Source organism: Bombina bombina, chromosome 8 (assembly GCF_027579735.1).
Source record: "Bombina bombina isolate aBomBom1 chromosome 8, aBomBom1.pri, whole genome shotgun sequence".
Classification (NCBI taxonomy): domain Eukaryota; kingdom Metazoa; phylum Chordata; class Amphibia; order Anura; family Bombinatoridae; genus Bombina; species Bombina bombina.
In genome coordinates, this window is record NC_069506.1 from 104,874,264 (window position 1) to 104,888,008 (window position 13,745).

General features: G+C 34.3%; 1 protein-coding gene across 1 annotated transcript in view; it reads right to left on the reverse strand.

Moving 5' to 3' along the window:
* Positions 1-2,026: 2,026 nt before the first annotated feature.
* Positions 2,027-13,745, reverse strand: part of ROBO4 (roundabout guidance receptor 4) — a 458,861-nt gene continuing 447,142 nt past the window's right edge. Inside the window, exon 20 of the mRNA XM_053690486.1 lies at positions 2,027-3,637. Within this exon, the coding sequence (XP_053546461.1) occupies positions 3,620-3,637 (18 nt within the window). The 3' untranslated portion in view covers positions 2,027-3,619. The remainder of the gene's footprint in view (positions 3,638-13,745) is intronic.

Here is a 13,745-nt window from a genome sequence, read left to right on the forward strand (position 1 = left end):
GGCGGTTTAGGGGTTAAACACTTTATTAGGTATATCGGTGGGGGATTACGGTTGACAGGTAGATAGACATTGCGCATGCGTTAGGTGTTAGTTTTTTTTTTGCAGGCATTTTAGGGAGTTACGGTGCTCTAATACTCAGCGCAAGGCCTGCTACGGGTGCATTTTGTGGCGAGGTGAAAATGGAGTAAGATTTCTCCATTTTCCCCACGTAAGGCCTTGCGCTGTATATTGGACTGACTATGTCAGTCTATTTGCCAAAAAAACTACGGCCGAAGGGTGAAATATACGAGCGTAACTTCTATGTTACGCCGTATATAGGATACCAAACCAGCGCAAAATTTGGCTGCATATCGGATCTGGCCCCAGGTTTCTACTATTTAGTTGTGCCCAATTTTGTATTGATAAAACAAATATTAGATCTTTATCTTTCTTTCTCAGAAGTCCCAGCTTTTAGCTTCTGAATAGGTATAATTATGTAATGTAACTAGTTTGTAAACTAGATTAGTAATTAACTGAATGAAACTGATTGCTGTGGCTTCCGGTATTATTTTAATGTTCAACAATTAGTGTGACTGTGAAGAATGTGATTAGTGTTTTTCCCTAATTAGTTCCTAATTAAGCAAACATGCACACTTAAATATATCTTAAGCACGAATTAGGAAAAAGTGTGCATGTTTTTACATTTATGTGTGCATGTCTTGTTATATTGTAGGCACAATTTGAACATAATTTAAAAATAAATAAATATGGTGACTCAACGGCTCCATAAAAATATGCCCCTATAAGCCAATGAGCATTCAAGTCCCTTGATACAATCATGCACTTCATCTTTGTTTCACATTAAATTTAAATAACTTTCCAAATTTATTGTTATTTTTATTATGATCAGTTATTTGTAGAGTGCCAACAGATTCCACGGTGCTATACTTCTATTGCGGAATTTGTTTCATTCCCTTTGTATCCTTTGTTGAAAAACATTTCTAGGTAGGCTCAGAAGCAGCAACGTAATAATGGGAGCTAGCTTTTGATTGGTGGGTGCAGATATATGCTTCTTGTCATTGGCTTACCTGATGTGTTCAGCTAGCTTCTAGTAAGTGCATTGTTGCTTTTTTTAACAAAGGATACCAAGAGATTAAGCAAATTTAGTAACATAAGCAAAGTTGTTAAAAATGGTATGCTCTGTATGAATCATATAGAAAATGTTGGGTTCCATGTCCCTTTAAGTAGGGAATACTTGTCAAGATAGAAAGGGGAAATGTCTGTGTTGATGGAGGGTTTGTGATGAAATGGAGAAGCACCCAAAGCTTCTACTTTGGGCTTGATTTATCAATCAAGGGCGGACAGGGGCGTACATATTCGCTCCTGTCCACCCCAGCTCTCCTCTGGCGGGCAGCAATCCGCTGCCCGAATTTAACATTGCACATGAGCGCTATTTCAGGTAGATTGAAATTCTCCACCTATCTCATGACCGCTGATTGATAAATCAAGACTGCAGGTTCTCTTGTGAGAAGATGCAGTCAAAGGGAGGAGAAGGGATTGATAAATCAAGCCCATAATGTTTCTACTCTCATGAGATTAAATAGACTGTTATAGAATTCCAACTTTCCATCAATTGCATTGCAAACTGTCTAGGTAACGGGACCCTGTATTGCTGTCCCAGTCTGCCTACCCTGTCTTGGCTTTATTTATTGCATCCCTGTTTAGTGCTGCAGACGCTGTTGGCGCATTACAAGTACAGATAATATAAAATGAAATAACACTTGTTGGAAATGGTGACATTTATAATCATACTTTCTATCATCCTATCATCTTGTCCCTGCATTTTACTTGGCAACATTTTGATATCACTGTGTTTTGATGCATTCCATTGCGAATGAGAAATTATTGTCCGGAACATTTTGCTGATAAGATTTTAATAGTAAATCCTTACTATCAAGCGCTCCAAACCACTGGAATTTTGCTTTACAAGCATTCAACAATTATTGAACACTGCTGTCTATACATTAATACAAATATATATACACAATTTTTATAGAATGTTTTTATTCATATTCATTGTGTTAGGTTACATATATTTATTGTAAAAATACTCTTCCTGGTTAATTTCACAAAAATGTTCAATCTTTTTGCCGCTCCCAAATATGAAACACCGTCCATCCAGTCCTAAAATAGTTTATATTAACGAAACTAATATTTTCTAGATTTTTTTTGTAAATTAACTAAAAGTATTTCTAAATTTGACAACAAATCTACATCTACTAAAAAAAAATCAACATATATGTTGCCAGTATCACCTTATTCTAAAAAATGCATATACAATTTATTATTAAAACAGTTCACATTTTTATTTACAAAACAAATGATAACATATGCCACAATGTTAGATCTACTATACAAGTCTATTCATTCATAGTCATTTAAAAACATTTTTGATACTTCACTTTATACATTGTATAATCTAATAACATCATACAGTATATTATAAAAATGTTACCACAAAATGGTAGCATGCTTATTTATAGAGACAGTCTACACCTTAGTCATCTTAAAGTCTTACTTTACCTTAGATTAAGCTGCAAATAGCCTCCTACACACCTTTCTATATCATGCAGCAGGAATGGTAAAAAAGTTATTTTAGAATGAATACATTGTTTCTGGTCAGTTTGAAATGGCTGCCAAGCTCTGCCCACTGATGACATCATGATCTGGGCTACATCTAGGCACTCTGCGGAATAGCATTGACAGTCTATTGAATCAGACTAGTGAGCCTTTTGTGATTGGACACCATATGCAGCACGGATCATGATGTCATCAGTGGGTGGAGCTTGGCAGCGATTACAAAGTGGGCCGAAACAATATTCATTTTAAAATAACTTTTTTACCATTCCTGATGCATAAAAGGTGCAGGATGCTATCTGCAACTTAATCTAAGGTAAGACTTTAAGATGACTAAGGTGAAGACTGTCCATTTAACCCAAAATGTTCATTTTTAAAATATTGTAAATATGCACAAATCTATGTTAAAAGGTGATTTATTGCATTTTATTGTTGATTGGTTTATACATTTTTTGGCATGATATTTCATACCACAATAATGTTAACTGCATAAACAATGTGTTTGTAGATGCAGAAAACCAACAAAGTTCAAGTATGTGAATACTCAGGAATTTCTACAGCAGATACTATAATATATAAGGAATCAAGCAATTTAGAAATATTGTAAACATTTACTATGTTAAAAATAAACTATGTGATACACAATATACTTTTGTAATGTCACAGTTCTTTGTACAATGTTCTTGATTAAATGCACTAGAAAGAACTTAAAGAGATTCATGACATGTTAATACAGGGAACAAAAAGCATTTTAGCATAGATTACAAAACAGAACATAGCAGCTTATAATTTTACCCAGTGTCCTTATAGTCGCTATTAACCTTGACCTAAAGTCTTGTCATGAGACCAACATATATTAAGACAATCAGATAACTAAAACTTTATAGTCATCCCATCAAAAGTTAACAAAGGATTGTTGTGTTGATTTCCAATTTTAAATGAAAGGAGAAAGTCTAATGCAATTAATTTCCAGAAGAGTCAACTCAGGTCTCTGCCGTAAAAGTTACTTGAAATGTTCCATCTGAAATAAGATACCAGTAGAAAGAAATTCAATTAGTTACAATTTCTTATAAATCATGCATAACCATCATCAACCTACTCTAATAAAGAACAAGTTTTGCCAGAAACAGTAAAAAAATGTATACTTAAAATTAATTTTAATTAAAGTTGATATCATTCATGTTAAAAAGCAGAAGCTATATTCAAGGACTGTAGAAGAATTAACAAAAAATGACTGGGACATGCATAATGTTACCCTGGGAAAATTGGTGAGTTTATACTGCACAAGTGATATGGGTACCGTCAAATTCTGTTTCTGTGTTTACCATCAGATTCTAATTCTGTGTGTCTATGTTAAAGTGAATGTAAAGTTAACCCTACTGCCTCACGGCATTGTATAGACTTTTTAAAATGAGGCTGAGTTTAATTCAGGAATTTTTTTTATATTTATTTATTTTTTGAAATGTTTACCTTTTTACCTCTCCGCCGATAAGTGCAGCTCTCCCGCCCGCCATATTGTCTAATTGATTGACAGATGACGATTCTTAAAACAACTAATCTTTTTTTCCCCCCAGGCCATGACGTTTATGCAAAAGGTCTGAATGCCCCGGGGGGAAACAAGGATTAGTTGTTTTAAGAATCGTCATCTGTCAATCAATTAGACAATATGGTGGGCGGGAGAGCTGCGCTTATCGTCGGAGCGGTAAAAAGGTAACAATTTCAGAAAATAAAAAAAATATAAAAAAATGTCATGAATTAAACTCTGCCTCATTTTTAAAAGTCTATACAATGCCGTGAGGCAGTAAGGTTAACTTTACATTCACTTTAAATATGCTTAAAATAGTTTTGCATTAAAGTAGGTGGCGTTTGTAGGCCACTGAAGCTAGAATCTAAGTTGCTCTTAGTCTGATAAGGACAACGACCACAGTAGAATTACATCATTAACAAGTGCCTAATAAAAAGACAATGATTTAGAAGTAGATTTTGTTTCCTGACAATTTTGTTTCTCCCATTTTAAGAACCCCTGTATCATGTGACAGAAATCAGCCAATCACAGACTAGTATACGTATAACCTGTGAACTTATGCACATGCTCAGTAGAATTTTGTTCCCCAGAAAGTGTGAATATAAAAAGACTGTGCAGAATTTGATAATGGAAGTAAATTGGAAAATGTCTTAAAACTGCATGCTCTATATGAATCATAAAAGTTTATTTTGACTTGAGTGCCCCTTTAAGTAGTAAAACGTGAGTTTAAATTAAAAGCAACAAATACAAAAATACTTTGATGGCTTTAAAGGTTTCTAGGAGGTTTAATAGAAGGTCTTATTTTTCCTCCGTTGCTCATGGGCTAATAAGGACAACAGCCACAGTCATATAGTGGTGGAAAGTGACACCTTCACAAGCATGGAAATAAAATTTACTTTCATTAAAGGGACATGAAAACATTTGTTTTCTTTCATGATTCAGATAGAGCATGCAATTATAAACAATTTTACAATTTACTTTTGTTAATTTACTTAGTTCTGGTATCCTGTGTTAAAAAGCATACTTAGGTAAGCTCAGAAGCAGCAATGCACTTTTGAAAGCTAGCTGCTGATTGGTGGCTGCACATATATGGCTCTTGTCATTGGTTCAAGTGTTTTTAGATAGCACACCAGTAGTGCATTACTGCTTCTTCGACAAAATATTCAAAGAGAATAAAGAAAAAATCGATAACAAAAGTAATTTGAAAAGTTGTTTAACCCTTAAGTGACCAGACCATTTTTCAATTTTCTTACCGTTTGGGACCAGGGCTATTTTTACATTTCTGCGGTGTTTGTGTTTAGCTGTAATTTTCCTCTTACTCGTTTACTGTACCCACAAATATTATATACCATTTTTTTTAAATGGACACTCTAAAGATACCATTATTTTCATCAAATCTTTAAAATATAAAAAATGATGAAAAAATGGAAAAAAACACACTTTTTCTAACTTTGACCCCCAAAATCTGTTACATATCTACAACCACTAAAAAACAACCATGCTAAATAGTTTCTAAATTTTGTCCTGAGTTTAGAAATACCCAATGTTTACATGTTCTTTGCTTTTTTTGCAAGTTATAGGGCAATAAGTACAAGTAGCACTTTGCTATTTCCAAACCATTTTTTTTCTTCAAAATGAGCGCTAGTTACATTGGAACACTGATATCTGTTAGGAATCCCTGAATAACCCTTCACATGTATATATTTTATTTTAGTAGACAACCCAAAGTATTGATCTAGGCCCATTTTGATATATTTCATGCCAACATTTCACCGCCAAATGCGATCAAATAAAATAAATTGTTTACCTTTTTCACAAATTTTAGGCTTCTCACTGAAATTATTTGCAAACAGCTTGTGTAATTATGACACAAATGGTTGCAAATGCTTCTCTGGGATCCCCTTTGTTCAGAAATAGCAGACATATATGGCTTTGGCATTGCTTTTTGGTAATTAGAAGGCCACTAATTGCAGCTGCGCACCACACTTGTATTATTCCCAGCAGTGAAGGGGTTAATTAAGTAGCTTGTAGGGTTAATTTTAGCCTCAGTGTAGAGATCAGCCTCCCACCTGACACATCCCACTCCCTGATCCCCCACAAACAGCTCTCTTCACTTCCCCACCTCGCAATTGTCACCGCCATCTTAAGTACTGGCAGAAAGTCTGCCAGTACGAAAATAAAAGTTTTTTTAGTTTGTTTTTTTTTATATTGATTCTGCAGTGTTGGATCCCCCCTTAGCCTCCAACCTCCCTAATCCCCCCCAAACAGCTCTCTAATCCTCCCCCCTCTACCTAGTTGCCTCCATCTTGGGTACTGGCGCTGTCTGCCAGTACCCAGTTTGTTAAAAAAAAGCCTTTTTTATATATAAATAAATAAATCCCCAATGTTCTGTATTGTAGCTACCCCCCCCCCCCCACATATCCCTTCCTCCCTCCTCCCCCTCCCAGATCCCTTTCCAAACATTTAATTCCCTCCTCTCTCTCCATCTCTGTAGTGTAGTGGTCCCAGTCCCCCCCGCTCCCGCCCCCCATTACCGGTACCTGAAAGGAAGTGGACCAGCGATGGGCTGCCTCCCTGCTATGGCTCCCACCCACCAACGATCGGCACCATCACTGGCCAATTCAGAGAGGGCCACAGAGTGTCTCTCTCTGCATAGGATGCCTAAAAATGTTATTACAGGATGCCTCAATATTGAGGCATCACTGCAATAACATAATAAAACAATCGCTTCCAGCGCTTAAAAACCCTGAGGACGTACAGGGTACGTCCTTGGTCATTAAGTGACATTTTTTGTAGGACGTACCCTGTACGCCCTTAGTTCTTAAGGGGTTAAAATGTATTGCTCTCTGAATCATGAAAGGAAAAATTGGATTTCATGTCCCTTTAAAGATACAGTAAGATTCAGTAATTTTTCAAACATCCCTTTTGCATTACAAATATTCTTTATTAATTCTTTCTCTTAAATATGTAGTTTAGTGTTAAAAAAGCATGTGTAAAGTTTATTGTTGGGGCGTATCAGCTGGCTACCCACAGCTCTGCTTCTTTTTTTCATATAATTTCTATTTTTAAAGGGACACTGAACCCAAAATTTTTCTTTTGTGATTCAGATAGAGCATGAATTTTTAAGCAACTTTCTAATTTACTCCTATTATCAAATTTTCTTTATTCTCTTAGTTTCTTTATTTGAAATGCAAGAATCTAAGTTTAGATGCCGGCCCATTTTGGTGAACAACCTGGGTTGTCCTTGCTGATTGATGGGAAAAATCCATCCACCAATCAAAAAGTGATGTCCAGAGTTCTTAACCCAAAAAAATCTTAGATGACTTTTATTTCAAATAAAGATAGCAAGAGAACAAAGAAAATTTGATAATAGGAGTAAATTAGAAAGTTGCTTAAAATTGCATGCTCTATCTGAATCACAAAAGAAAAAAATTGGGTTCAGTGTACCTTTAAGTCCAGCCAAAAGAAAGAATACAGATTAAGCTGTGTTTTTCAGTGGCACGGGGGTTCTTGCTTCATTCAGTATGCCGTCTTGGCAGAGCTAACATTCGGCACATACATTACTTGTGTGCTTCATACTAAAGAGGCGCCCATTGCAACTTTAGCGCTTAGACTGAAAGGGGCACACTTGTAACTACTGGGCATTCTGGAAAGGTGCAGCTTAGGGGGTTGGGTGGCTGATGGATCCATAACGGATGTGTAAAAATAAACTAAATAAACTTAAATGACCCTTTAAGAACAGGAACATCAGTTTACATAAAAAGCAACAAAGACAAAAAAATACTGTGATGTCCCTTTAAGGTTTCTAGAAGGTTTAAAAGACGATGTTATGCTCTCTTATTGGGTAGCTAGAATTCTTCAAGACAACCATTTTTTTTTTTTTTTTTTAACAAGTTTGCTAAACACTGGAAATATAGGGGGAAAAGTGAAGTGTCTCTCTACCTCTAAAGATTACATTTAAAAAATGTGTATGTTAATACTCATATAATGCATATTTATTCAAGTTTTAAGTATTAGATAATAAGATATCTGTTTAGTGATTAATCGATTGCGTCACATTCAGAGTAACAAGCCATTAAGTTATTATTTAGGAATCTTTCTACTTGGAGTTTGTCTTTTCTACTTTTACAAATAGCTGAAATGTAGGATACTTTGAGAAGCAGAAGAACAGCAATTAATATAATCACACAGAGAGTAAATAAGTCAAGGGTAGGTGCTGTGAACAGTGTCAGGATTAGGGAGCCAAGAAGTTAAACACATAGTTGTATGCAAGCAGTAGTGCAATAATAAAAATGTTCTCATTCATTTTCCACATTTATGTACATTTAACCCCTTTACCCAATCCAACGTATATATACATTGTGTTGTACTTTGGCTATCGTACCGCACAACTTATATATACTTCTGAGCTTCAGGAAGCTCCAACAGTCTCGGCTGTTAAGTTCCTTAGCTCTATCCATCTTCCCGCATATGGAACAAGAGTGTGATTGGTGCTCTGGTTCCATATGAGGGGAGATGCCAGATAGTTACACACAGTGACACTGTCTGTGTTACTGTGTGTAGCCATCAGCTTCTGGTGCTGGTGGGAAGTATAGGAGAGAATACGGGAGACGGATGGCCCTTTATAGGTACTGGCAGACAGCAGTACCTAAGATGGTGGCACTAGTTAGAGGGGGGAGGGTTAGAGAGCTGTTTGGGAGGGATCAGGGAAGGGAAGGGGGTATCCTACCCTGCAGACATTTTTTTTTTTAAAAAAAAGCCTTACATTTTTATATTGGCAGACTGTTTGCCACTTGCCAGTACTTAAGATGGGGGTGACCATTGGGGGGGTGAGGGAAGGAAGAGAGCTGTTTGGTAGGGGGTGGGAAGTGTCAGGTGGGAGGGTAATCTCTACACTAAAGCTAAAATTAACTTTACAAGCTTCTTAAATAACCCCTTCACTGTTGGCAATAATAGAAGTGTGGTGCGCAGCTGTAATTAGCGGCCTTCTAATTACCAAAAAGGAATGGCAAAGCCATGCATGTCTGTTATTTCTGAACAAAGGGGATCCCAGAGAAGCTCTTACAACCATTTTCACCATGATTGCACTAGCAGTATGTAAATAATGTCAGTGAGAAACCCAAAGTTTGTGAAAAAATTAATGTTTTTTTTTTATTTGATCGCATTTGGATACTTATAAAAAAAAAAATATATATATATATATATATATATATATATATATATATATATATATCTTTGACAGGTAAATAAAAAAAAAAAGCTCTATTTCTGTTTGAATGGAGTTATAGCAAAAATGCTAAAAATTATTTTGTATTTTTGGCAAGTTTTTCTCTGAAAGTCCCGTTAGTGAAGGGGTTAAGTTAAAAACCCTGCTTTAAAACATTAATCATTATCAATATTTAATTAATTATGAGCCTGAAAAAGTATTTTCCTTATAGCTTTTTGGGTGTTTACCCAAATAAGTAAGAAAAAAACACAAATTTTCCTTGTTATTGTATCCATATTTTAAAAGGCATAAAGGGACATAAAACTCAAAATGTATTTTACCATTAATTAATTAATTGATTAATGAAAATGAAACATCACTGTGAAATACACTGGTTAGTTAATTTACTTGCATGCTTGTGTCATATAACTCATACTCCCTAGAAAGGCTGAAAACGAATTGTGTACCCAAAATATGCTACAAAATGTTATATATCTCTCTGTTCTAAAGGTCTCTGGGCTGGTGAGGTTATTAAATAATGTTCATCTGTACTTCTTTGGTGGAATGATCTAATACCACTTTTTACCCTGACAGCAGGGTTTCTCGCTAAGGAGCATATGCTGCTTTTTTATAAGTTAAGTACACAATACGGTACAATTCATATTCTAAAAATCTTACAAAATAAATAATTGAACCATTCACTCAAAAATATTTTCCAACTAAAAGAAAAAAGCGCAAACAGGACTCAAGTGCAATAATACACACAGTGGCACCAGCGCTCTAAAATTTCACACTTACAATGTTTATTAATAAAAACAGCATTTAAAAACAGTCATCAGTAAACGGCTTTCATCCTCAATACTCAGCTGCTCAAAACCGCTCTCCTTTCTGTGATTATATAGTCCGTTTTCCACGTCCACCGGAACTTAGAAAATTTTAAGGAGAGATTTGCTGTTCAAGCTACGGAAGCCCTGTGAGTCCAAGAAAAGTGAGCGTATTCCTCTTAGGACTTGGGACTACGGATCCGTAAAAAGGTCACAAATCCTCGGCAATTACCCCAACAAAGTTTCATCTGCTACCGTGCAGACTTCCTCAGGGAGAATGATAAGTATCGTAATACCGGTTTGCCTAGAAACCTTTCAATATAAACCCTCCATTATCATCCTATTGGTAAACTGTCTTTCTGATCAAAACGTTAAATGATACCTCAGAGTCCTAAAAACCCCAAACCCTAAAACACATATAGGAGAAATCTAAATGATTACAATACATACTGTTATATTTATAAACGTCAAATCCAACATATTTCCTATTTCATATGACGACCAAATAAATAATACATATACAATTAAACATACATATTTCATATGGCGATTAAACAATTGATCCATATTTTAACAACATTAAAAATATAAATACATATGTCTACAATCAACATATACCATTGTTGATTAAAATGATTAATACACTATGCCCTATACACTTAGACTGAATTATTACTTTTTGAGAAATGATCCAAATGTATAAATTTCCATTCAAATGCATTTAACATAGTTCATATAATTTCTTTAAAAAACTGACAGAAGTTTGAACATTATACATTCCTATATATTCATCACCAGGGAAAAATATCAGAGAACTTATATCCCACAATAAGATCAAGAAATGATTGAACACTGATTAAAAATGAGGAAAAATAGAGGAAGAATTTTATACTATTTAAATAAATACAAAATATAAGTTATAAATTAATATATATATATATATATATATATATATATATATATATATATATATATATTTATAAATTAAGAATTAGTAAAAGACCCCAAGGGACTATTAAAACTTTAAAAGTTTAAAAGTTTAAAAATCTACATAAAGGCAGCAATGTCAATATCTATGTTTAATCCTTTTGGCTGCAAACTTTTAAATTTTTGGATCCAGAAGGTTTCCTGTTTCCTTAGGCTTATTAACCTATTACTACAGCTACTTGGTATACAATCAATGACCTGTATTTTGAGAGACCTTGAGTCCCCCCCATGAAACTCTGCAAAATGTAGGGGTACACTGTGTTTGTCACTTTTTTCTTTTATATTATATAAATGTTCTGAGAACCTACGTCTGATTTTCCTTTTTGTACGTCCTATGTAAAAGGAAAAAATCTTAAAAACCTTCTGGCTCCCAGTAAGTTGAGGAAAATAGAAATCAGTAAATCAATAAGAAGCAATTGGCTAAGTCTGAAACCAGGTACATATAAATGTGGTAAGAAGGTTTGCAATATGTGCAAACATATCAACAAGGAAACCAAATTCAAGGATAGTGAGGGTCTGAGGTTTTTTGACATTAAATGCAGATGTACTTGTGACACCACGTATGTGGTATATCTTCTGTCTTGTGGCTGTGATAAAATTTACATAGGGCGTACAAAAAGGAAAATCAGACGTAGGTTCTCAGAACATTTATATAATATAAAAGAAAAAAGTGACAAACACAGTGTACCCCTACATTTTGCAGAGTTTCATGGGGGGGACTCAAGGTCTCTCAAAATACAGGTCATTGATTGGATACCAAGTAGCTGTAGTAATAGGTTAATAAGCCTAAGGAAACAGGAAACCTTCTGGATCCAAAAATTTAAAAGTTTGCAGCCAAAAGGATTAAACATAGATATTGACATTGCTGCCTTTATGTAGATTTTTAAACTTTTAAAGTTTTAATAGTCCCTTGGGGTCTTTTACTAATTCTTAATTTATAAAAATATATATATATTAATTTATAACTTATATTTTGTATTTATTTAAATAGTATAACATTCTTCCTCTATTTTTCCTCATTTTTAATTAGTGTTCAATCATTTCTTGATCTTATTGTGGGATATAAGTTCTCTGATATTTTTCCCTGGTGATGAATATATAGGAATGTATAATGTTCAAACTTCTGTCAGTTTTTTAAAGAAATTATATGAACTATGTTAAATGCATTTGAATGGAAATTTATACATTTGGATCATTTCTCAAAAAGTAATAATTCAGTCTAAGTGTATAGGGCATAGTGTATTAATCATTTTAATCAACAATGGTATATGTTGATTGCAGACATATGTATTTATATTTTTAATGTTGTTAAAATATGGATCAATTGTTTAATCGCCATATGAAATATGTATGTTTAATTGTATATGTATTATTTATTTGGTCGTCATATGAAATAGGAAATATGTTGGATTTGACGTTTATAAATATAACAGTATGTATTGTAATCATTTAGATTTCTCCTATATGTGTTTTAGGGTTTGGGGTTTTTAGGACTCTGAGGTATCCTTTAACGTTTTGATCAGAAAGACAGTTTACCAATAGGATGATAATGGAGGGTTTATATTGAAAGGTTTCTAGGCAAACCGGTATTACGATACTTATCATTCTCCCTGAGGAAGTCTGCACGGTAGCAGATGAAACTTTGTTGGGGTAATTGCCGAGGATTTGTGACCTTTTTGAGGATCCGTAGTCCCAAGTCCTAAGAGGAATACGCTCACTTTTCTTGGACTCACAGGGCTTCCGTAGCTTGAACAGCAAATCTCTCCTTAAAATTTTCTAAGTTCCGGTGGACGTGGAAAACGGACTATATAATCACAGAAGGGAGAGCGGTTTTGAGCAGCTGAGTATTGAGGATGAAAGCCGTTTACTGATGACTGTTTTTAAATGCTGTTTTTTATTAATAAACATTGTAAGTGTGAAATTTTAGAGCGCTGGTGCCACTGTGTGTATTATTGCACTTGAGTCCTGTTTGCGCTTTTTTCTTTTAGTTGGAAAGTTCCTGCTCTACTACAAGCGGTACGAAGGATACATTTGGCAAACAAGCAGCAGAGGTCTCAAGTGGGTTATACATTGTCTCATCTGGAGGTGGTAATATATACATATACATCTCTTACATATTGTTCATATATTTTGCTCCATATATTTGGGTCATTCTTACTACTTTTTTTATTTTATATTGGTATATACCAGTGTGTCATTTTTATTGTTATTCTTAAACTTTATTCATTGTTCCTAAGAGAGTTAGCGCCATTACATTTCTCTGTGTGTGTTCACTCAAAAATATGCAGTAAAAATTGTATTGTTAATGTGCATCAAAAATCGTAACAAAATTCTTCACTATAAATCGTATTTTATTAAAAATTTGAAATTTGTATGTAAATTACTCAGGAATATATTGTATTAAATAAGCACAGTGTAAATCGAAATTTAAGTACACAAAATGTGCAAATATCACTTATAAATTTGTACTGTTAAAGGGACACTGAACCCACATTTTTTCTTTCGTGATTCAGATAGAGCATGAAATTTTAAGCAACTTTCTTATTTACTCCTATTATCAATTTTTCTTCATTCTCTTGGTATCTTT